At 44.1% G+C, this 24,556-nt stretch overlaps 1 protein-coding gene and 1 pseudogene across 3 annotated transcripts in view; both read left to right on the top strand.

Moving 5' to 3' along the window:
• Positions 1-23,102, top strand: part of CCDC62 (coiled-coil domain containing 62) — a 49,587-nt gene extending 26,485 nt beyond the window's left edge. For all 3 annotated transcript variants that reach the window (XM_075534350.1, XM_075534351.1, XM_075534349.1), the window contains 3 exons: positions 8,027-8,152; positions 21,626-21,719; positions 22,531-23,102. In XM_075534350.1, the coding sequence (XP_075390465.1) occupies positions 8,027-8,152; positions 21,626-21,679 (180 nt within the window). In that variant the 3' untranslated portion in view covers positions 21,680-21,719; positions 22,531-23,102. The remainder of the gene's footprint in view (positions 1-8,026; positions 8,153-21,625; positions 21,720-22,530) is intronic.
• On the top strand, positions 10,350-10,525 carry LOC142429951 (U2 spliceosomal RNA; annotated as a pseudogene).
• Positions 23,103-24,556: the final 1,454 nt, after the last annotated feature.

Here is a 24,556-nt window from a genome sequence, read left to right as displayed (position 1 = left end):
GTTCTCCACCTTCCTCGTGCCGGGGACCCCCAAACATACCATTATTTTCACTGCTACTTCACAACTGCAATTTTGCTACTGTTATGAATTGGGGTACCCCCTGAAAGGGTCATTCGACCCCCAAGGGGGTCGGGACCCACAGGTTGAGAACCACTGCTCTGGAACATTTTAGAGAATCAGACTTTGGCTTTTACCTGACTCCTACCATACCACCACATCGGCTTCCAGCAGGTGTGCGGTGAAAAGATTCCAAGTTTCTCAAGGAAGGGTACCTGTCCCTCAGTTAAAAGGCTTCTTGCATAAAATCTTTTCCCCTTCTTTGTAACAAGACGCATTGAAAATGGGCTTATCAACCAATAATAAATGAGGAACAGGAGTAAGGAGACACAACAAATTTAACTTTTCAACAAGCTTCATGTCTACCGTATGTTTTTGGTTTTTTTTCACATTAAGAAACCAAAGGAAGGACAATCTAGGAAACAAGACCCCCAGGGCAGCAGTGGTCAGGGCCAATTCTTTGGACTGCCAGCTTCTGTTTCCCTGGACCTTGCTGGCACTGTGCTGCTTCAGGCCCCAGAGTCCCTGGGTCAGAAGCTCAGGCAGGCCCCACCCTCTGCTTTTGCAAATCCTCCCAGTGGCTCCAGAGTGCATCCCCATCCCCACCCCTCAACTTCGAGGAAAAGAAAGCCTGGCCTCCACTCGTTAAAACACCTGGCCATGGTGTCATCTGGTGGGATTTCTGCCGAGTGTTCCCAGTTAGATTCTTTTGTGTGGTCTTCTCAGAGGGCTGGGGCACATAGTTCAGTATCATCTTTGGGTTTTATTCACTTATCCAGACAAGTGGCTCACTTCCTGTTTTCTCTAAGTATTTATAGATTGGCTATGGATAAGGCTTACTTCAGGCCCCCCTGTTAATGGACGGATGGAGTGTTCTTAAATTAATAAACACTTTAAACAAATAAACAATGAGGGCCGTAATCAACACTTATATATCTGCAGTTGGACCTTACAGATGTTTACATCTGTGCCCTGTTTTTGCTTTTAAAGAAGTTACATGCTAAAGAATAATTCCCACCTGGTTCCCCCCTGGGACTTTGTACCCCCACCAGCTAACTGCTGTTCTGCTGTTGGTGGTTTTATACTTTTAACAGGTATAAGTATAAAAACAGGGCAGCAGAGAGTCCGTGGTTGTTCCATGGTAGAATTCTCGTCCTGGGTGCACCTCCTGTGTAGCCATCACCTGCCTGTCAGTGGAGGCATGCATGGTGCTCTGATGCTGAACAGATTCCAGATGAAGAGGACTAGGAAGAAAGACCTGGCCATCAACTTCAGAAAAATTAGTCCGTGAAAACCCTGTGAATCACGGTTGTCCACTCCATTATACATGAGGTCACCATGAATCAAGCTGACTTGACAGCAACTACAAACAGTAGCACATCGTGTAAAGCAATGTAACGAATTTTTAAGTCTTTTGTTCACATTCAACTGCTAGCTGGCTTGTCATCGGTCAAATGAGTGAGCCACCCTGAGTTGGGATCCTCTACTCAGCAGGGTTACTGACGGTGGTGTGCCGGGTGAGTGGCCACTGTCTTTGTTTGTTTCTTACCTATTATCTGAAGCAGCCTCTTCATCTCAGCCTATTCACAACGCAACAAGTAAGCTTGGTCATTTGGGTGTTACTTGGGGAAGACCATTCTCGTGGGGATTCAAATCCCTGTTTGGTCTGCCTTAGCTCTGTGACCTTTGTAAAGTTGCATAATTTCCCTGATACTAAGTTTCTCCATCCACAGAAACGTGGTGGCATCACAGTTGCTGAAAGAGATGAAGTAGGGGAGGGTGGGCCAAGCCCATGATAGGTATTTGATAAGCATTAGTTCTTTGTTAGCATAGCACAGAGATGAGGTAAAACTGGTCCTGTGATGAAAGGGATATGCCTGCCGTGACTAAAGAAGGTTGTCTCAGAGCTAGAACTGCTCTATCAGTGAACCGCGTGTGAGCCGCCCCTAAAATGATGCTCAGCACCGCTAGCCATCAAGCCATAAAGTCACCCCATTGCCATCCAGTCAGCTCCTCCTCGGGGCAACTCCAGGTGCAACTGAGAGGGTTCTCGGCTGGATCTCTGTAAACGTGGATTTCCAGGCCTTTCTGCTGTGGTGCCACGACGAGGTGGGTTTGAACTGACAAAACCCTGGGTGTCCCCCAGGGCGCTTCACCATTCTTCCTGCTCACTGCCATCGAGCTCATCTGACTCATAGTGACCCAAAAGGACAAGTAAAACTGCTTGCTGCCTGGATTTTCTTTCTTTTTTAAAAATCACTTTATTGGGGGCTTGTACTACTCTTATTACAATCCATCCATCCATCCTTTGTGTCAAGCTCATTTGTACTTTGTTGCCAATCAACATTCTCAAAACATTTGCTTTCTACTTGAGCCCTTGGTATCCACTCCTCATTTCCCCCCCTCCCTCACAAACCTTTGATAATTTATAAGTTATTATTATTTTTTCATGTCTTACACTGTCCAACATCTCCCTTCACCCACTTTTCTATTGACCATTCCCCAGGGAGGGGGTTATATGCAGATCATTGTGATCGGTACCCCCTTTCCCTCCCTACCTTCCCCTTCCCTTCCTGGTATTGCTACTCTCATTATTGGTCCTGAGGGGCTGCCTGGATTTTCAGAGACTGTCATCTTTTTGATAGTAGACGGCCATGTCTTTCTTCCATGGAGCAGCTGGGGGGTTTGAATGGCCCACCTTTCAGTTAGCAGCCCCAGTTCTTAACCCACCATATCATTGGACTAGCTGCCATCCAGTCAGTGCTGACTCATAGCCCCCCTCCTGTGGTTTTCTGAAACTAACTATTTATGGAAGTAGAAAGCTTCTTATTTCTCCCACAGTGCTGCCAGTGGTTTTGAACTGCCGACATGTGGATAGGAGACCAACTCGTGACCATTGTGTCACCGGGGCTCCTTTTCCATATCCCTAGGGCTCAATTATTACTCATTAAAAGCTACAGTTCAGGCTACTGACCTTGTAGTTAGCTGCCTAACATGTAACGGACTGTGCCATCAGGTCCCAGGGAATATAAATGAAAGCCACAATGAAATAGTACTTTATACCTATTAGAATGGCTACAATGTGAAAAGTCAACAGTCTCAAGTATCGATAAGGCCCTGGAGCAGCTGGAACTTCCAGAAAGGAGCCTTGGTGGTGCAGTGGTTAAGTGCTGGATTGCTAACCAAAAGGTGGGCAGTGGGAAGGTAAAATGCTTCCATGGTGTTTTAAAAAGTTAGATCCATACCTACTATTCCACTATGAAATCTTACCTCACGTCGTATGATGTAGTGTTACACATTTTTTTACCTTAAGATTGCTTAAGGTCGGGTTAATTAGGGGGTGAGGTAGTATCGATGAAGAACACAGCTTTCCCCCAGATCCTGGATGCTTCCTCCCCCCAACTACCATGATCCGAATTCTACCTTGCAGGGCTGGATAGGACAGAGGCTGTACACTGGTACATATGAGGGTTGGAGGTACAGGGAATCCAGGGTGGATGATACCTTCAGGACCAAGGGTGTGAGGGACGATGCTGGGAGAGGGGAGGGTGAGTGGGTTGGAAAGGGGGAACTGATTACAAGGATCCACATGTGACCTCTTCCCTGGGAGAGGGACAGCAGAGAAGGGGGGAAGGGAGACTCCGGATAGAGCAAGATATGACAAAATAACGATGTATAAATTACCAAGGGCATATGAGGGAGGGGGGAATGGGGAGGGAGGGGGGGGAAAGAGGACCTGATGCAAGGGGCTTAAGTGGAGAGCAAATGCTTTGAGAATGATTGGGGCAGGGAATGTATGGATGTGCTTTATACAATTGATGTATGTATATGTATGGATTGTGGTAAGAGTTGTTTGAGTCCCTAATAAAATGTAAAAGAAGAAAAGAGAAAAAAATGATTAGGGCAAAGACTGTACAGATGTGCTTTATACAATTGATGTATGTATATGTATGAACTATGAAAAGAATTGTATCAGCCCCAATAAATTGTTAAAATAAAATTTTTTAAAAAAAAGGAAAAAAAAAAAAAAGATTGCTTAAGGTCATCCAACAGCTGTTGAAACAGTACATTGACAGGGAACCGCCAAAAGTTCAGGCCGGATTCAGAAGAGGATGTGGACCAAGGTTATTATTGTGGATGTCAGATGGATCTTGACTCAAAGCAGAGAATACCAGGAAGATGTTTCCTCGTATTTCATTGACTGTGCAAAGGCATTGGACTGTGCGGATCGTAATAAACTGTGGATAATGGGAATTCCAGAACAATTCATTGAGGCAGTTGTATGAACATAAAGGGAATATCGCATGGTTTAAAATCAGGAAAGGTGTGCGTCAGGGTTGTATCCTCTCACCATACTTAATCTGTATGCTGACCAAATCATCCAGGAATCTGGATTATATGAAGAAGAATGGCATCAGGATTGAAGGAAGGCTTGTTAACCTGCGATATGCAGATGGCACAACCTTGCTTGTGGAGTGAGGAGGACTTGGATAGGCTGAGTTTTTCAGTTTTTTTTTTAATAAAATTGGGTGCCTCGGCTGATATTCATGTCAGTTTATACTCGAGTATATATGGTACTGATGAAGATCAAGGATTGTCGCCTTGAGTATGGATTATAACTCAATGTAAGGAAAACTAAATTCCTCACAACTGGGCCAATGGGTAACCTCATGATAAATGAAGAAAGGGTTGAAGATGTCAAGGATTTTGTCTTGCTTGGATCCATAAATCAATGCTCATGGAAAACAGCTGTTAAAAAAAGATTTAAAAACCTATTGCTTTAGATAAATGTGCTGCACAAGACCTCTTTAGAGTACTGAAGAATAAGAATGTTACTTTGAGGACTGAGGTGCACCTGGCCTGCACCATGGTATTCGCCATTGCCTCATCGTCATAAGGAAGACCGTAGAAGAATTGATGCATTTGAATTGTGGTGCTGGAGAAGAATATTGAAAGTACCGTAGACTGCTAAAAGGACAGGCTGATCTATTGGAAGAAGTAAGATCACAGTGCTCCTCAGAGGCAAGGAAAGCAAGACTTCATCTAACATACTTTTGTGCATATTGTCAAGAGAGACCAGTCTCTGGAGAAAGACATCATGTTTGGTAAAGTGGAGGGCCAGCGAAAAAGAGGAAGACCATCAGCAGAATGGATCGACACCAGGGCTGCAACAGTGGGCTCAGGCACAGGCACAGTTGCCAGGATGCGCACGACTGTGTGCCAGGTGTCATTCTGTTGTGCCTGGGTCGCTATGGGTCAGAGCCAACTTATGCCACCTGACAACAACAACGTGCCAATGTGAATGGGAATCCGTTCAGTGACCGTGAGTTTGGTTTTGGTTATTCTGCTCCTAGGTCTCTATCTACTCCCAAAGTGAGATCGTGCAGAACCCCGTCTGTCATGGTCATAGCAAGTATTTTCATTAAACAGCAGTGAACCAGTAAAGGCGTCTTCCCAGGAGAGAGGGTGAGCAAGCAGTGATGTAGCTGCATGATGCATAGATTCCCAAACTTACTTGACCGACTAGCCCTTTTTCAGAAAAAAATTACTTGAGGGACGAACAACGGAAACCTGAGTGAAGGGAGACAGTGGCCGCTGTAAGATAAAAATAATCATTTATAAATTATCCAGGGTTCATGGGGGAGGGAGGGGCAAAAAACTGAGGAGCTGATACCAAGGGCTTAAATAGAAAGTGCTTTGAAAGGATGATGCAACATAGGTACAAATGTGTTTGACACAGTGAATGTATGGATGGTTATAAGAGCTATAAGAGGCCCCCCAGTAAAATGATTGAAAAAAGAAAAAAGTTGCTCATCGCCCCATTGGCAATGAGAAATAGCCCCCGATCACGGATAGTGTGTAAGTATCTGCTTTTGCAGCTCCCTGCGTTGTACCAACCCCCCACTGTGGGCCACTATCTCCCATTTAAGGGAGCAGTGGTATAATGGAGCCCGCTCATTAATAAAGGTGCATAGACTATGTGTGCAGCTTACAGGTGGCTCTTCAAACAGATGCCGATGGGAGAAACCATACAAACACACATACTGTATAGGACATGTTCGTGCCTAATTCCAGAAAAGGCAGGCTAATCTCTTGGCAGAAAGCAGAATGGCGGTTGCGTGGGGCTGAGGGAGAGTCAGGAAGAGGCAGGCGGTGGTTTCTGGGTGCAGGCGGTGGATGCGGTCATGGTCCGGAATGTGAGGGTTTCGTGGACATCTGTTGCACAGTTCACTCTGTACCAGTACCTGAAACACCCGAAGTCTGGGCCAGTAATCGGCTTTTCCCTTGTGTGGCTGTTGGAAACTGCATTTCGGTGTTTGCACCATCGCATGGCTGTGGTCTGGAAATCAGATGTTCTTCCAGCTCCTGCAGAAGAGACCGAGCAAGTAGCTTGTAGGTGACAGGGCAGCGTGATCACTGCTCATGGAGTAAGTGAAACTCTTTTGAGAACAGTTAGCTCATTTCTAAAATTAGCTAAAAATTCATATCCGAGATTTTAAAATGAAACCACGAGAGATGAAATTGGAATGGAAATACATAAAATGCAAGGTGCACCATTGAAATTTCTACATCTGCTTCACAGTGATGTTGATGTCATTCTTGCACAATCATATATTTTTAAAAGCTTACAAGTCATATTTTTAACAGTTTTGTTGGCATTTCACCCACATCACACCATTCAGTCATATCAAGAAGAGTTGTACATTCATTACCACAATCAATTTTAGCATGTTTTTATTCCCCCCACCCCGCCCTTAAATTGCTTTTTAAATATGTTGTGTGCGCACCATCAGTTCTAGTGTTCCCTCCCCCTCCCACATACATTCTTTGCTCCCCCACCCCCCTCACCCCTCCTTACCCTGCATCTCCCACAAACCCTTGCATCCGTTTTTATCTCTGGATGCGCACCTTTTTATACTTCACAAACTGCAAAGCCCAACAGAGAAAGTGGTAAGAATAAAATAAAACAGGTTAAAAATACAAATAGTGAGTAAGAAAGAAAAGACCACTATGAATATTTAAGGTGGGAGGAGGGACAGAATTCGTCCTGGAACAAGAGAGGAATACTTGCACCTAGGGAGGTCAACTGACAAAGCATCAAGTTCAATATAGGTAATCATAATTGCAATGATCTCTGATGGTAAAGCTGAGACCCTTGCTGTGGTTACAGGGGGTCTGCCAGCAGCTTAATCTGGCGAGTTACTATGCAGATGGGTTTGGGGCTCCCACGGTCCTAACACATACTTCTGTAAATTGGGTGTTTGCAAGCTAGACTCTGATACGCTCCCTTTTGTCATATTTAAATTTTGTTATTGTCATCCTTGGATCACAAGCTGGTGTGCTTCTTAGTTGAAAAGCTTAAAAGTCTTCAGTATTAAGCAGGAGCATTGCGTCTGCAAGTATTGCAGGCTTGCTAAGTACGGCTTTGAAAAGTTGACTTAGGAGACCCAAACCGTGCATAGGGTTTTAAAAATCAACAGGGATGCCATTTAATTAATTGTCCATCAGCAGTAAGGTCTATTTATTAAATTACTTAGCTATGTGTGTTCTAAAAAACTTCATTACTGTAGTATCTGATGTGTTCTTCGCTATGCAACGCTCAAAGGAAAAGCAGTGCTCCCTGCTTTCACATTTGTGCACGCACTATTGTCTGTGCCAGGGTTTGGAAAACTTTTGAGACTGAAGAGCCAATCCTGTCCCTCACAACAATTTAAAAACTATTTGACAGCCATAGATACATTTTCACAAACAAATGAAATCCCCCTTATATGAACACTACCCTTCAAAATCCTTCTAAATGAAACTATGATGGTTTTATGTTCATTTTCAGTTTTACTTGAGAGCAACATATGTCCGTACCCAAAGCGCCACAGATGGTTCATGAGCCGCAGTTTGCTGACCTCTGACCCATGCAAACATTGCAAGTGCTGCTTGGTTTCATGAAGGCTTGCATGTGTTCTCTTCCCAGGGCAGTTGTTCTCCCACAAGTAAGCTTCAGCGTTTGCTGGCTGAGTCCCGTCAGATGGTGTCGGACCTGGAGCTGAGCACACTGCTGCCCCTCAGCTCCGAGAACCTCAGCAGCAGTGACCAAAACGTACGTACTTACTGCTCTGTGCACCCCCTTTGCAGAGTCAGAAAGCTCCATGAGTTCAAGTGTGCAGGCACTCCGGACAGGCAGCTCTTACCCCTTTGAATTTGGGGCGTGGTCCCCTTGCTCTTCAGGTGGAGGAAGAAGTTATCCTCCGATGTTAGCTCATAACTTCCTTTATAGTTCTTCTCCTTGGGGCCCAGGCATCTGCACTTGCTGTTGTTAGCTGCCTCTGCGTGGGCTCCGACTCCTTGTGACCCTGTCTGGGCACAGCAGAAAGAAAGACCTTCAGCCTGCACCAGCCTCGCAGTTGTGCTCGAGCCCGTCTCACTGAACTTGGGGGGCTATTCATAGGTGAAGATACTTACATAGAGAATATATTGGGTTTCTCGGGGGAGAAATGCCTCGGTCCTTGGCTTCTCACAAGAAAGAATTGGCGCCAAAGCCTGGTTTGTGATCCAAGTAGGTTTTTATGAAGTATAGAAGCCGTTTCAGGCAATACAGTCAACAGCTCATGGCACTGCACACCCACGTGGCACCACTCGGAACCACGGCGGAGCAGCTGGAAACGAGAGGGTGGTTGGTTAGGGCCTTCCCACTGGGCGGTGTGGTCCACGGTGCTGGTTGACCCCACTGGCTGAATTAAGCCCCCTTCCTGGCTTGGAGCCTGAATTTGGAGCAGGTCCAGTCGACACCCTGGTCCCTGTTCTGGCTACCTAACAAGTATTCATATCATTATAAACATTTATTATAACAAAGTAAACAAGTCTCCCATCAACTTTCTGCCATTTAAAAAAAAATTTTATTCACCTCCCCAACCTTTTTTTTCCTGAAACATTTATAGCAAATCCCACATGGGGGATTATTTCACTCAAAAATGCTTCCTTTTGTATGCAAATAAAGACTATGTGTATATGTGTTGCGTGCATGTAAAATGTATGCAACAAAATATACATTGTTTCAACAATTTGTGTATTTCCGGTACAGAGACATTGGTTACATTCTTCAAGTTATGCAACTGTTCTCACTGTCCTTTTCCAAACTGTTCTACCACCATTAGCATAAACTCAATAGCCAATCAGCTGAAACTCTATTTGATCAGGACTTTTTAAAAAGCAGCCATTGTCATACCCAACAAAAGTCACAATAACTCATTAATGTTGCCTAACAAGTAATCTGCATTCCGTTTTCCTCAGTCATCTCAAAACTGACTTATTATAATTTGTTCAAGTCAGAATCCAGCTAGGCTCCATACTTTGTATTTGATCATGGCTATAGTTCCCCCTTCTATCTTCTTTAAAAATATAATTTATTTGTGGAGGAAACACTGAGTCATTTGCCCTGTAGAATTTTCCATATCCTGGATTTGGCTGATCCTGGCCTCATTGCCCTTTCCACGTTCTTCCAGCCCCTTTAATTCCTGTTAGCTGATACTCAGAGCTGGAGGCTTCGTCACATTCAGGATTACTGTGGGGTTTGGACATGTCTTCTTCATTAGTGATTCTGTCTGCTTCCTAGTCTGCTGTATCAGGCGGTTCATAATATCTGTTCCACTTGGAAATGTTAGTTTGATCACCGAGTTCAGGGAGTTGTCAGCCTGACCTTCTTTATGATAAAGTTCCCTTCATGATTTTAGTATTTCTTGGTGAGTATTGTTTACATCCGTGGTTGCATTGTTGCAACTCTTCCTGCCATTGAGTTGATTTTCAAAGCTTAGCGACCCTGTGTGACACAGCAGAGCTGCCTGTGGGATAGACTTCGTGGGAGCCAATCACCCATTTTTTTCTCCTCTGGAGCCACTATTGGGCTCTGCCTGCCGACCTTCTGCTTAGCTGCTGACCACTTAGCCTTGCCCCTCCCTCCCAGGGCTCCAAATTATTTCATTAGGAATGGCAAATTTGTAATTCTGTATTGGCCCAAAGGCTGACCTTCCTTCAGGTCGTCTTTCACACTCTGGCAGGCTTTCCTAGTACTGTGACGCTGCCATCTTTTCTTGCTTTGCAGGTTTTATGTCATCAACATAAAGAGTGAAAAGCCTATTGGACTTGGAATCAGCACACTGCCACGTGGATGGCAGTTACCTGCTCTGTAAAACCAGAGCTTGCCTGTGTTGCTTAGGGTTTCTGAGTCCCCTAGGCCTGTTACCTAGGCCTGACACTCCCTGCATAAAGATAATCAAATGCTATTGAGCTAAAACTTTGACATAGCCATACCACAAGTGTAGTATCTGTTCTTATAGTTTTAATATCTGTTACATCCTCTGTCCGAAGCCAGTCTGTTAAATGGATCCTTGGAATTAGGAGATGGAATAGGAGCTTGCTTCGTCCACTCCACGCATAGACCTGGTATTGCAGTACCTCCAGGAATGGTGCACTCAAGAAAAAAAAGTTCTGTAGGAACACTGAAATCTTTTCTTTAAAAAGTATCGAGAATCAAAAGATGAAGTATAACATCTATACAACAATATGTGGTTCATTCAGATACAATATGCACACATGTAACCAGCGTGAAGATATAGTGCATTTCCCTCTCCCTCATTAAAGCGAATCTACTTAGTGCATGCGCTTGCACACACCACCCCACCACCCCACCCCGAAAGCACTGATCTGATTTTTGTCACTGGAGATTACTTGGACAGTTCGTTTTCTCCCTCAACTTTGTCTTTCTTCAGCTTCTAATCTTTACATATAGGTTTTGGGAGGAGGGGGGGGTGGGGAGCAGTATTAAATCCGGGTAGGGAAGGTATATCCTTTCAGGCTTCATGTGACTGGTACCTGACCACCTTCCATGAATGGCACAACTCATGTAATTATGTAGTTTCATGTACATCTTGGGAAACCCATATGCATCGGACACACTTCAGCAGTGTTTCTGAGGCTGCAGCTTCCACTGTGTTTCGAATTACGAGCTTCTTAATGGCCTTGCCTTTGAGCACAAGGTGGGTGGATGTCATGCATCGCATAGGCTAGACATGGCCTCAGCCGTTTCCCCCCCCGCCCCCCCCCGGCAAGACTGTTGTTTTTCTTGTCTTTGTCAACCTAGAAGTGAGGACTCAAGAGCTCCTTTTGTTGAACATCTCAAGGTTTGTTTCTGGTTGACCAGTTGGTCTGTCGTTAACACCATACTGTCTTTCAGTTGTTTTGAAAGTCTTGAGATCAGACAGTATAACTCCTGTTTGTTCATCATTTTTGAAATTGTTGAAAAATTGATCAAACATGCAGTCAGGTTGCATGGATAATTTATTGGCCACTACAATGCAAAGTCAGAAGCAAAGAGAAAGGAACAGTAGTTGGAAAATGTGACCTTGGTGATAGAAATAAAGCTGCAGATTGTTTGAGAGAATTTCCCAAGATGAATGACTTCTTCACTGCAAATACCTTTTTTCAACAATACAAATGGTGACTGTGTACATGGGCCTCCACAGAGGGGATACACAGGGATCAACTGGATGGCATCTGCGGAAGAGACGATGGGGAAGTGCAGTATCAGCAGTTAATACAAGGACGGGGCTTCACCTGTGTAGCAAACCAGTTGCTGCTCATGTATTGTTTGAGATTGAGATAGAAGAAAATTAAAACAAGTCTATAAGAGTCAAAACACAACAATAATTATATCCCACCTGAATTTTGAAGACATCTCAACAATAGATTTGATACATCCAGCACTAATGACAGAGAAAGACGTGGAGAACTCTGCCTTGACATCAAGAACCTCAAGCATGAAGAAAGCAAAAGGTCACTAAAAGACTGTTATGAATGAGAAGACCAGAGCAGCACCTCTTCTCAACCATCCCACCAGACACATCTCTCTCTGGTCCTCAGACTCAAGCCACCCACGTGGCTTCTTGATCTCTGCCCTGCTCAACAAGTGATCCAGAGGTCCTGTAGCGCTGCTAAATGCCCAGAGGGCAAGCCAGCGCCAGTCCGGCAGCACTCAGCTTTGCTTCCACCTGCTCCACTCCTGGTTCTTCTCTCTTGATGGCCATGGACATTGACTTCAGACACGGTGGCACTGATCAGGCCTCGTGGGAGTTAACAAACCCAGCTAGAAGAGGACTTAACTGCAGACATGCTCTTTCTCGGTGCCATCAGGTCCCTGGATCTCTCCTCAGAGGAGCCCAGTGGAATAGTGCTCACTCATGGGTCTTCTGAGTGCAAGGTCAGCAAGTACTTAAAGATCACCAGCTGCTCAAAGGCGAATGACAGGGTTTCCACTCTCCTAAAGAGTTAGTCCTTCCTGGAAACTCAAGAGGGGACAAGTCAACGTGGACTCCATGATAGTAAGGTTTGGTTTGGTTTGTTTTTAATCTCACTTTTTTCTTGTCTTTCATCTCTCAAGGGAGATTAACTCAAGATACAGTGACTTCTGTAGATTTCATTTTACCTCATTAACATAACTGGCTTATCATCATCTTAAAGTGAGAATTTCCAGCACATAGATAGTTAACATCAGATTATAGAAGAGAGTAATTGAATTAAGACAGAGTCATAGGTTAGCCAAGTTGACTCATATTTTTGTGGGGGACACAAGCCATAGGCATCCCTGATTGAGCGCACCTAACATTCTGCAGCATTGGGCTTTGCCACGTGCCCAGGCAGGCAGTTGTCAAAGGTTACCTTAGCGAATGATTGGCTCTCAAAATGAGGTCTGCCGGACATTCCGAACAGAAGCTCTCCAGGGGTGAAGCCCATGGTCTGGTGATGTTCCATATGGTGATTTCTCCTGACGGACCCTCTCTTGAGGCATTAGTGAAAGTGTTAACCTATTGGGGGCCGGGGGTGTTGGGAGGAAAGAGCTCTACTGGTACAGTGGGTTAAGCATCAGGCAGGTAGCCACCAGGTCAGTGGTTGAAGCCCACCAGTGCCTCCACAGGAAAACAATGCTCCCTTACAGGAGACAGCCCCAGATACCATTCACATACCATCAAATTTACCCTTTAAAATCATAAGTTCAGTGACTTTTATTATATTACTGGGATTGTGTAGCCACCACCGTTAACTGATTACAGAATGTTATCAAGCCTTCTCCTGCACCACCACTCCTCCCCCCCAAAAAACAACACACCTGTGTATGCAGCACAATATAAAATAGGAGTGATGATATAGGGTCTCCTTGTCTGGTTCTGTTCCCAAAGGAAATGCTTTCAGTTTGTGTTGAGACTAATGTTGGCTCTTGGTTTTATACATATATGCCCTTAGTTTGTTGAGTTGTTTTCTATTACTTTTTTGAAAGTTATTAACAAAGATAAGTGTTGGATTTTATCCACCTTTTCTGCATCGATTGATATGGTCATGTGATTATTTTGTTTTATTTTTGTGGTGAGTTACTTTCATTGTTTTTCTAATGTTGACTATCCTTGTATAGCTGGTATGAATCTTAATCTGATCATGATGTATTATATTTTTGATAAGTTACATTCTATCAGAAGTTTGTTGAGAATTTTTGCCTTTGTGTTCATGATATATGACTATAATTTTCTTTTTTAGTGTGATGGCTTTGCTTGGTTGTGGTATCAGGTATATTATTCGTAAAATGAATTCAGGCATTTTCTGTCCTTTTCAATATTCTGTAGTAGTAAACTTGGTGTTAGCTCTTCTGTCAGTGCTTGCTAGAATTCAACAATAAAATTATCTGGGTCTGAACTTTTTTAATAACTTGATGGATTCTTTTTTTATGGGTTAGTTCAAATCTTCTACTTCAATATATGTTAGTTTTTAGTGTGCTCCCAGAAATCTGTCCATTTCTTCTAGCCAGATTTGTTAGAGTACAGGTCTTGATAGTCTTCTGTTACCCTGGTTTTTTACCTATTGTGTTGTCATCAGTTTTGCTTTTTTTTAATTCATGTTTTTTGCATCTTGTTTATCTTTGCTAGATTTGCCAGTGGTTTGTCAGTTTTATCCTTTTAAATTACCAACATCTAGTCTTGCTGATTCTTTTGTTTTCCTGTATTTTTAAAATTTCATTTATTTCTGCTGTGTTTTGGTTGTTTTTAGGTGCCAGTAGGTCAGTTCCAACCCATAGTGACTTTATGTACAACAGGTTGAAGCACTGCTGGGTCCTGTGCCATCCTCACTTCTATTACCCAGTAGTTTTTAAGCAAGGTGCTATTTTATTTCCTTGTGTTATTTACGGCCCCTATACCTGATCTTGCTGTTGTTGTTTTCTAATTTTATAGTGTTGTAATCTGAGAAGATGCTTTGTGGCATTTTGCTGTTCTTAAATTTATAGAGGCTAGCGTGTGATTTATTCTGGAGGATGTTCCATGTGTGCTTGAAAAGAACATATAGTGTTCTGTTGTTGGGTGGAGTGCTTGTGTGTCTCTGAGGTCAGATTGGTTGATTGCATTGTTTAGTTCTTCTTTGTCTTTACTGAGTTTCTTTCTAGTCTGTCCTTTGTTGGAAGTAGTATATTAAAGCTGTCTATTTGATTTGTATATTTTGAGGTTCTATCATTGGATGCATCTCAGCTCACTGCCGTTAAGTTGATGCCAACTCATAGCGACCCTATAGAACAGAGTAGAGCTGCCCCATGAGTTTCTGAGCCATAAGTGTTGGCAGGAGTAGAATGACCCATCTTTCTCCCCAGGAGCTGCTGGTGGCTTTGAACTGCTGACCTTGCGGATTGCAGTCCAATGCTTAACCACTGTGCCACCAGAGCGCCTTTGAATACATAGATATTTGTGATTACTACATTCATTCCACAGATCATTTACTCATTATACAATGTTCTTTGCTCTTATGCTAGGTTTTGCCTTAAAGTCTGTTTTATCAGAAATTCGTATTGCCACTCCTGCTCATTTTTGATCGCCATTGTTGTTAGGTGCCTTTGAGTTGTCTTTAATTCATAGCAACCCTATGTACTATAAATGAAACACTTCAAGGCCTGCACCATACTCATGATTATTGTTAAATTTGAGATCACTTTTTCCCCATCCTTTGATTTTTAGGTTATTTTTGCCTAAGTTGTGTCTCTTTTAAACAGCACGTTGATGCTTCTTGTTTTCTTATCCATTCTGCTGTGCTTTGTCTCTTGACCAGTGTATTGAATCTACTTAAATTCAGTGTAATTATCAATAGATGTGAATTTACTGGTGTCATTTTGCTCTGTGTGTGTGAGTATGTGTGTGTTGTGGTCCACTGGTTTCTTCCACATAATATTCTATACTTTATTAATTTCTTCTCGACCTTAAAACAGTCTGTTTACTCTTGAGATCAAGTACACTTCCTCTCCATTTGGAAGGTCTATAACTAGAGTATTTATTCCTTCTTTTTACTTTGTAATTATTTTCATTTACAAATTGATTTCCTCGGTGTTCCCTATTTTCAGTCTTGGACATTTGTTTTATTTTAGAGGTTTCTGTACCTGTGTTAATTTCTCAGTGGTGGTATCATGTACATTAATTTCAGGTTGTTTATTGTTGTTGGTTCTCAGTCCAGAGAACACCCTTTAGTGTTTCTTGTAAGGTTTACCCCTGGTTTTTACAAATTGTAACAATTTCTATTTATCTGGAAATGTCTTAATATTGCTATTATGTTTTAGGGATAGTTTTGCTGGGTATGTGAGTCTTAGTTTTTCCCAGAGTTTTTTTTTTTTTAAACAATTTATTAGGGGCTCATACAACTCTTATCACAGTCCATACATATACATACATCAATTGTATAAAGCACATCTGTACATTCTTTTCCCTAATCATTTTTTCCCAGAGTTTTATATGTGTTTTCTCATTAGCTTCTTGTCTGGATGGTTTATGCTCAGAAATTAGAACTTCGTTTCACTGATTTTCCTTTGTAGGTACATCTTCTTCTCAAGCTGCTTTAAAGATTCTTTCCTTGTGTTGGATTTTGGAAAGCTTGGTTATGATATGTCTTGGTGTTTTTCTTTTGGAATCTGCCTTTGTGGATTTTTTTTTTTTTCAGGGGCAGGCCAACAAGGCTTGCTTTTATTGAGTGACTGATCAGTAGAACTGTCAAGGCCACTATGTACAGAGAAGAGGGGGGGAGTTTATTTCTTGGTCTCTTCCTCCTTGGACAGAGTCTTGATGATCTCTTCTTTCTTGGCTTAGAGTCGCTCCTCGCAACGCTTGCGTGCCTCCTTGGTCTGCGCGCCTCAGCCTGGCCAGCCAGAAGCTTCTTGCAAGCCTTGTCTGCCTTCAGCTTGTGGATGTGTTTCATAAGAATCCGCTTGTTCAGGTACAAGCTGTGATACACATGGCGGTCAATCTTCTTTGACTCCCGGTATCCTGAGCAGCTGGCGCAGAATCCTCATCCTCCTCATCCACGTGACCTTCTTGAGCATGCGATCATTGGCAGTACCCTTTCCTTTCACTTGCCTATGCCCATATGCCTGCCCTTCTGGTGGGCTAGGTGTGTTCGTGGCACGGGCCCGAGAATGGATGGTCACAGGCTTGCGGAGGATAAAGCCATCTTTGTTCAGTTTTCGGATGTGCTGACGGGAATTGGCATTGGCAGTTTCATCAGTCTCGTTGGGGTCCAACCAGATTTTCTTCTTGCCACAGCGGAGGATGCCGGAGGCGAGCCTCTTCTGAAGCCGCAGTCTCTTCTTTGTGGATTGTTCAACTTCTTGAATGCATATGTTACCATCTTTCATTATATTAGGAAAAAATTTTCCAACTCTTTGGCAGTTTTTTCCTTAATCCTTTTTTTTTGTTGTTGTTGTTTTATTTTGTCTCTTTCTGTTCTAGAATTCTGAATACATGGAATTTATTTAAGTTGATAGTATCCCATGTAATTCTGAGAGGGTTTGTTGTTTGGTTTTCTTTTCCTTTTTTTTTGTTTTTTGATTTGTTGTGTTTGTGTGTTGTCGTTTCCTTCTTTTTCCTCATGGTTCTGTAAGTACATGAGAGCTTGTCTTCATCCTCACGAATTCTGGCTTCTATTGGTTTGGTTCTTCTCCTTTACCCTTCCCTTGTGCAACTGTTTCTGAAAGCTCAGTATTAATCTTCTGTATTTTTTTTATGTTTTTGAGTGGTTTCTAATTTTTCTTTTCACTTTGAAGTTGTGGTTTTCTGGATTCATATAAAGTTTTGTCTGTTTTTTCCATGATTTTTATAAGCAGATTTCTCAGTCTTTCTCTCTTGCCATTGAAGGTACCTCCATATCACTCTCTCGAATTTCTATGAGGTAGTTCCAAGATTGATTTTTCCTCTGAAAGGACTTCTGACTCTGTAGTTTGATCACTAGTGTACATCACTGTGTTGTTCTTTGTGTGAACAGATATCACCTGCTGTCTCCAAGACCTTATGTTGGTGGTGTATTTACATTTAACTGGAGTGTATGTTGGTATAGTCTTAGGCACTTTCCTCTGCTCCTGGTGGATGTGATAGAGAATGTGAGTGCAATTCTCCATTCACTGTTTGTGTAGCGCTGTTGTTGGCATGGTCTACTGATGACCAGGTGGTACGGAAGCAGGTGTTTGTCATAGTCCAGCGGGTGGGACTACAGAGTGACTCCTGTGGTTTCTGCCTCCCACCTGGCGAAACAAAAAGTGTAAACAGCGCAGCAAAGAGAAAGAGAAAGGAAAAACTAGTGGAAAACAAGCAGAGAACGTGAAGAAAAATACTAACTAAAAACACACAGGAAAAAAAGGAAAATGAAAACAAGGGCAAAGGAGATAAAGCATAGCAAAACCAGGATGAGGAAAGCAAAGAGAGGGGGAAAATGAGAGACACGAAGGAAAAGTGTGGGTTTTAGAACAATTGTGATTGGTGTGTAATTTACATATAGAATTCAATTGTTCAGTCGTATTAAGAGTTGTGCAGTCACCACCACGAGCATCTTAGAACATTCCCTTTTGTGCATTGTTGTGAGCTCCCCTTTGCCCCCAGTCTTATTTGTCAAACCCTGAGACACCATTAGTGCAGTTACTGTCTCTCTAAAGTAAAACAGAAAAACTTCAATTGAAAAGAAACCAGAGAACATTAAAAACTAGAGCAAATTGAGAATGGGTGAAAAGGGAGATCAAATGATAAGTTGTTAAATTTTAACTTAGCTTAATCTGCAGTGATCTTCTTTCTAATTAATGGACTTTGCATGACAGCAGGCTGTTCACATCCCGGTCTGGGGTCAGAGGGGAGTCACTGGAGGCTCAAGCCATGTGTATTTCCCCCTAAAATTGAAAACCAGATAAAAGGGAAGCAACTTTAAAATGACTCACAAGGGAGATCAAATGACAAGATACTAAATTTTAACCTGATTCCATCTGCCATAATCAACTCTATCAGTAACAAGACTATTCAAACCCTGAACTGTGGTCAGAGGGGATTCACCAGGGGCTTAACCCATGTGTGGAACCTGCAGATGCTTGGGAAAAGAACGTTTTGAAAAACAAAAGTAGGAGAAAACTGGAGGATCAGGGCACCAGTAAGGAGCAATACCCTTCCCAGCCAAGTTGGTCATGGTAGTGAGAGGAAAGGCGGAAAGAATGGGACAGCTGGTCCTAGACAGAGTTCCTGTTAGCCTGGGGTAGGTGCCTCATCTAGGATGCCTTCCTGAGGGCAGCCAGAGGCAGGGTGGCCCTTGGTAGAAGGCGTTCCTGTCTGCCTATCCAGCACTGTGTGTTTCACTCGTTTGAGATGGTGCGTTTTGTGAACCTCCAGACACGGAGGTCTGGTGCACCTCTGACGTGCGGTGGGAAGCCTAGCAGGTGGCATGTCCCCGAGAGAGTATGAGGAGCAGGGAGGTCCGCATTTCTGATTCCAGCCAGGGCACTTATATTGTCCTGGGAGATTACAAGAAACTCTCAAGTCGCTACCTTAATTGACCCTGCTTCCTGCAATTCAAAATGCCCAAGCTTTGTCAGCTCAGCTGACAATTCACCATTGTGTCTGTCTCCCCTTTTGTATTTGTTTCCCTTTACTTCTGCTCCTGGTTGGAATTCAGTCCTCTTCTCTAGCCTTTCCTCTGAAGCCCTGGGTTCCAGGATGATCATTTATGTCTCTTTTATTTAGTTTTTCAATCTTTGTTTTAAAGGGTCTGGATCGTGTGTCTGTCTAGTCTACTACCTTACTGGAACTCACCTATTTTAATTTTCTTTTTTTCAGCTTGAACTCACCTATAAGCAGTTGATGGTCTGTTCTGCAGTGGGTCTCTGGCCTCCTCCTCATTAGTGATGTTTCTCCTTGTCTCTTCCCATAGAGGTAGTCGGTTTAACTCCTGAACATTCCATGCAGTGAGGTCCACGTGTATGTTGTTGTGTTGTTAGGCGCCATCAGGTCAGTTCTAATGCATAGCAGCCCTGTGTACAGCAGAACCAAACAGTGCCGGGTCCTGGGCCACCCTCAGAGCTGTCCTGTGCCTGAGCCCATCCTTGAGTCGCTGTATCAATCCCTCTGGTTGACGGCCTTCCTCTTTTTCACTCTCCCACCAAGCATGAGTCCTTTGTGTTGTTGAAAAATATATTAACAATTGCAGTCAGAGACATTAAACAAAATGAATATGAATTGTTGAAGAGAGTGTTTCAATTGAAGAGGTTTTGGGTCTTACAAAATCCTGCCGCCATGCTCTCCTGTGTCATTTCTGTTACCTGATGTTCTATGTTCTCTTTCAGTCACTGAACAAACACACAAAAAGGCATTGCCATTGAGTCAGTTCGTACTTGTATCACCTCAGGTTTCTGAGACTAAGTCCTTACAAAAGTAGAGAGCCTCATCTTTCTGCTTATTTCAATCAGTAGTGATTATCAATTCATCCTGATTTCATGGATTATCATTTTCAGACTGCAGAAGTTGATAAAAAATTTTCAACTTCTTCATCTTTGGCACGAGTGGTTGATGCATAAAATTTAGTAAGAGTTGTATTAATGGTCTCCCTTGTAGACATTTGGATATTATCACTACAACATTGTACTAAAGGGTGGATCTTGACATACTCTTTTTGCCTATAAACACCGTCCTATTCCTTTTGAATTTAATATTCCTAGCATAGTAGACCATATGGTTGTTTAATTCAAAGTATTTCCAAGCCCACTACATTTCAGCCAACTAATGTCTGGGATATCTCAGAGCAGTCTATTTCATTTGCAACACTGCCCAATTTTTCTAGATTCATATGTGATGTATTCCACATTTCAGTTAGTAACGGCTGTTTGCAGCTGTTTCTTCTCATGTTGAGCCCGGTCCCGTCAGCACACGATGTTCCCAAAGGCTGTGCTCTGTCCACCTCGTTGCCGTTAGCTCTACTGGGAGGAGAGAGCTCTCCCACCGGAGGGACTTGTTTTCCAGCAAGCACTCGGCCAGACAAGATTCCCTGCCCTCCGTAAGGTGTTTCACTGGCAGTTGTTTTGGAAGTAGACTGCCAGGGCTTTTTCTGGAAGCTCCACTGAAACCTGTCCACCATGCGTGGCCTGCTGGTGTTTGGAATCCCAGTGACATTGGCTTCTGGCATCAAAGTACGACAGACACATTGACGGACAAGTGGTGACATTAGTAAATTGAGAGGTTTTCTGGATTATGGTAGAAGATTGTGAATCCCTTTTCTAAGTGATGTTTTTAAGTGACTAAAGTAAAATAGAGGATTGTCAAATACATTTTTGATGGACGGGGAGGAAGGAGCAGAGGCTCCGAAAGGGCTCTCTGGCCTGCGTCCTTGAGGAAGTGTGAAAACCCAAGCCTGCCTGAGGTGTAATGGCTGCAGGGAGCAGAGGCAGAGATGGACTCACCCTCTAAGCCAGCGGTTCTCAGCCTGTGGGTCGCGACCCCTTTAGGGGGAAAATGACCCTTTCACAGGGGTCGCCCAATTCATACAGTAGCAAAATGACTGATGAAGTAGCAACAAAAATAATTTGATGGTTGGGGGTCACCACCACATGAGGAACTGTACGAAAGGGTCACAGCGTGAGGAAGGTGGAGAACCACTGCTCTAAGCTGGTGTCCATCAACTGGCGTACCTGTGTCCAGAAATCCACCTCATCATCTTTCCGTTTTCTCTCTTCCTTTAAGACACTAAAATAACGGTCTCCCCAAATGGCCAACAAGTGAACTAAGCACTCAGCGGCCACAGGAGCTGCAGCCTCTGCGGCCCTGTCTGGGGAGCCTTGGGCTGCTACCACGACATACAGCCTGGAAACCCCATGTAGGGTCACGGCGGGTTGGCATCAACTTGATGGCAGTAGGTTTTTAGTCACAGGACTTAGTTTGTTGATTCTTGGTGGTCCCATTGTGTTCACTAATCTCTAGTAAGGACATTCAGCCCTGAACCAGAGGTGAGCAGGACCCATGTGGGAAAACAGCCCTATTGAGAGATTAGTGCAAAGAGGCTCTTGTACAAGCAGGAAATCCGTGAATCTTTGTGGTTGGGTGGATGGAAGCTGGTCGTCGATAGAATTGCTTCATTGTAGTTCATTCATTACTTAAACTCTTGGACAGGTATTTCTGCTAGATTCTATCCCCCGCCCCCCGCCACATCCCCATCTTCATAATTTTCTAGTTCTCGTCTGGGTTGTAACTGGTGGATTGTTTTGTAGAACTTAGAAGCCTCAGAAGAGTCAGCTGAGAGAACTGCCTCAGTCAGTAATTGAAGAAAACAAAAGTCAACGTCAGTCCTCAGTGCGGTCACGGGTAAGTCACCTTTGTTTATCTTACCTTATATCGCAGTTGGTATTTAATAGTTAACTTGGGAACCTTGACAATGTGGGGTCAAGGCCAGGCTCTTGTTTGAGCTGGAACTCTTTCCCTTCCGCCTGACCCGTTCATGCATTCCTTCTCAGTTTAATCAGTCAGAGAGGAAAGACTTGTGAGGGAGCTGCCGATTCCCTCCAAATTCCCATTCTTTAGACCTGGAATTGTCCGTCCGAGGAAGGGAATGTGTAGCTTTAGAAATCAAACTCTGAATGAGAATGTCCTCTGCATAGCTGCCTGGAAACTAAGCTTGATGTGCAGTTTCAGGATTGGTAGGAAAGTGTAGGCACCGGGAAAGTGCTTCGTGCGTTTGTGACTTCTCTAGGCCCTTCGTTTGGCATGCAGTGTCTGCATGAGCTGCTCAGAGGCTCCTTGCGGAAGCATCGGGGCGTTTCTGAGAGCCCCAGTGAGAGCAGGAAGTCTAAGCAGCTGCCTCCCCCCTCTGCTGAGAATCGTTCGTGCCGGCTTGTTGATGAGCGTGCGCATCGCACAAAATTAATATTTTAGGCCCTGAGCACTTGCCGCCCACAGCTGGGGCATGTTGCTTCCGATCTCATTGGCCCCAAGCATCCTTCCTCCAGAAACAGGTTTCTCGTTTTGTGGAACAAGGAAGCTGACACCATACCTGGTGTGCCCTCTTGGAAGGAGAGAGAGCCTTTTCATGTTTCTTGAACATCCTTTCATGCCAAAGGGGAACAGAGACCCAAAGATGATTTGCTTCAACATCCATTTTTATTTCTTTCCTTTTCAGGGTTCTGCTTTCAGGCTAACCGCTTTCCTGTGTTAGAAGCATGTTTGCAAACAAAGCCTGACTGTCGTGTATCTGCAAAGCAGGAATCATGCAGCAGGATGACAGCAACAAAAACGAGACTCTTCTGTAAAGGGAGGGCTCGAGGAGCAGCCCCTCCCCAGGGGGACCCTCAGCTGGAGCGGGGACCCAGCTCCTTCAGGCCAGGCACCACGCGACCTTAATCTGCAGCTCTCAAACCTGGGGTGGAAACCGTATAATCAAAGTTCACAGCCAACACGGAGGCTGGCGCTCCTCTTTTACGATGTGTGCTCTGCCCCCTGCTGTGTCAGCAGACCGAAAAGACACATCAGGCAGGCGGAGGAAGGACTTGTATCTGGCCAGAGCTCCCAGTGCTGAGCAGGGGTTCGTCCTGCCGACGCCGAGCAGCGACCTGTACGTGCGCAAGCTTGCTAGAAGATCACGTTTTATGTGCGTTTTTGGGTTGTGCGCTTTTTTTATCATTAAAGACTAAAACCCTTTCATTTTTACTTGTAAAGGAATTTTTCAAAAACTGATGTCTGCTGTGAGAATCGACCCGCTCTGTCAATAAATAGTATTTTTAATAGTAAACACTTGGCATTTGTTTTGTTTTTTAACTGTCTAAGAGTAAAAGAAGGAAAGTTAGTCCCTGTAGACCAATGGTTCCCACGACCCTTTTGGGGGGTCAAAAGACCCTTTCATAGGGGTTGTCCGATTCATAACAGTAGCAAAGTGACAGTGATGAAGTAGCAATGAGAGTAGTTTGATGGTTGGGGGAGTCCCCACACATGAGGAACTGTGTGAAAGGGTCACGGCATTTGGGAGGTTGAGAACCACTGCGTGTACACAGAACCTGGCCAAGTTAATTTTCTCAGGAAAGGAAATGTTAAAATTTTGTTTTTTCAAGCATTGCCAATACCCAGGTTCTCTCATGCTGGACAAACGGCCCTTTATTAGGAATGACCTCAGGGCCACTTCATGTGATTTTCATGCCAGTGCCTGAGTCACCCACCCCTCTGAGTCTTTTCAATTGGGGTGCTGAAAAGAGAAAGGTGGGGTAGGGTTGTGTGCTTGCTGAAGGCTGGCCTCCTTGCTCTCACGGAGCCATCGGAGCAGGACTGCGGAGAGTCTCTGTACGCTGCGCTGCCCCCTGGCAACTCGGAAGCCTGAAACTGCCCCGAGAGGCTGGCTGCCAGCTGAGAAGCAAAGTGTGACATCGTCTCCCTGTCTCCACCATGTTGGTATAACTGGAATCCTGAGGAGGGGCCAAGGAGGAGAACTTCAGGGACTCAGAGATTCAAAAAAAGTATAACATCAAAAAAAAGTGTAACATCCTTTTATAAATATATTTTCCGCTCTTAGGATTATCATATCCACAAAACCAACCCACTGCTTCCAAGTTGATTCTAACTCATACAGGCCCTGCAGGGGGTTGCTGAGTCTGTAAATCTTCACGAGCAGACAGCCTTGTCTTCCTTGGGATGACTGGGAGGTGCGAACCATTGACCTCGTGGTAAGTAACCAAATGCTTAGCCCACAGTGCCACCAGGGCTGCTCAGAGAGCCGACAACAATGGGAAATTTAGACCAGCTCAACCTCGGTTATTTAAATGCACGGCAGTGGAGGCATTCACACAGGATATCTGAACTCAAAGCAAGACTCACTGCCATTGAGTCAGGCAATGCCCTCTGGTAGCGACTCGATAGGGCAAGGCAGACCTGTCCCTGTGAGTCTCCGAGCCTGTAACTCTATGGGAGTAGAAAGCCCCGGCTTGCTCCCCACATTGCAAACCTTACAGATGGCAGCCCAGCGTGCAATCGCGTCGCCCCCAGGGCTCACAGCTAAAGTAGTTGCCGCGTACAACTGAACTTTCACGCTTACATTTCATAGCCCACACGAGGAGGAGGCAAGTGAAGCAAACTTACCATTCGCCTGATGGGAATGTCCTCAGTCATGGGAAAGAACGCACGAGAAGAGAAGGGCATTCTTGGAACATACGAACAGACCT

Source organism: Tenrec ecaudatus, chromosome 16 (assembly GCF_050624435.1).
Source record: "Tenrec ecaudatus isolate mTenEca1 chromosome 16, mTenEca1.hap1, whole genome shotgun sequence".
In the NCBI taxonomy this organism is placed as follows: Eukaryota; Metazoa; Chordata; class Mammalia; order Afrosoricida; family Tenrecidae; genus Tenrec; species Tenrec ecaudatus.
Note: the sequence above shows the minus strand (reverse complement) of the source record. Positions and strands in the feature narration are given on the sequence as shown.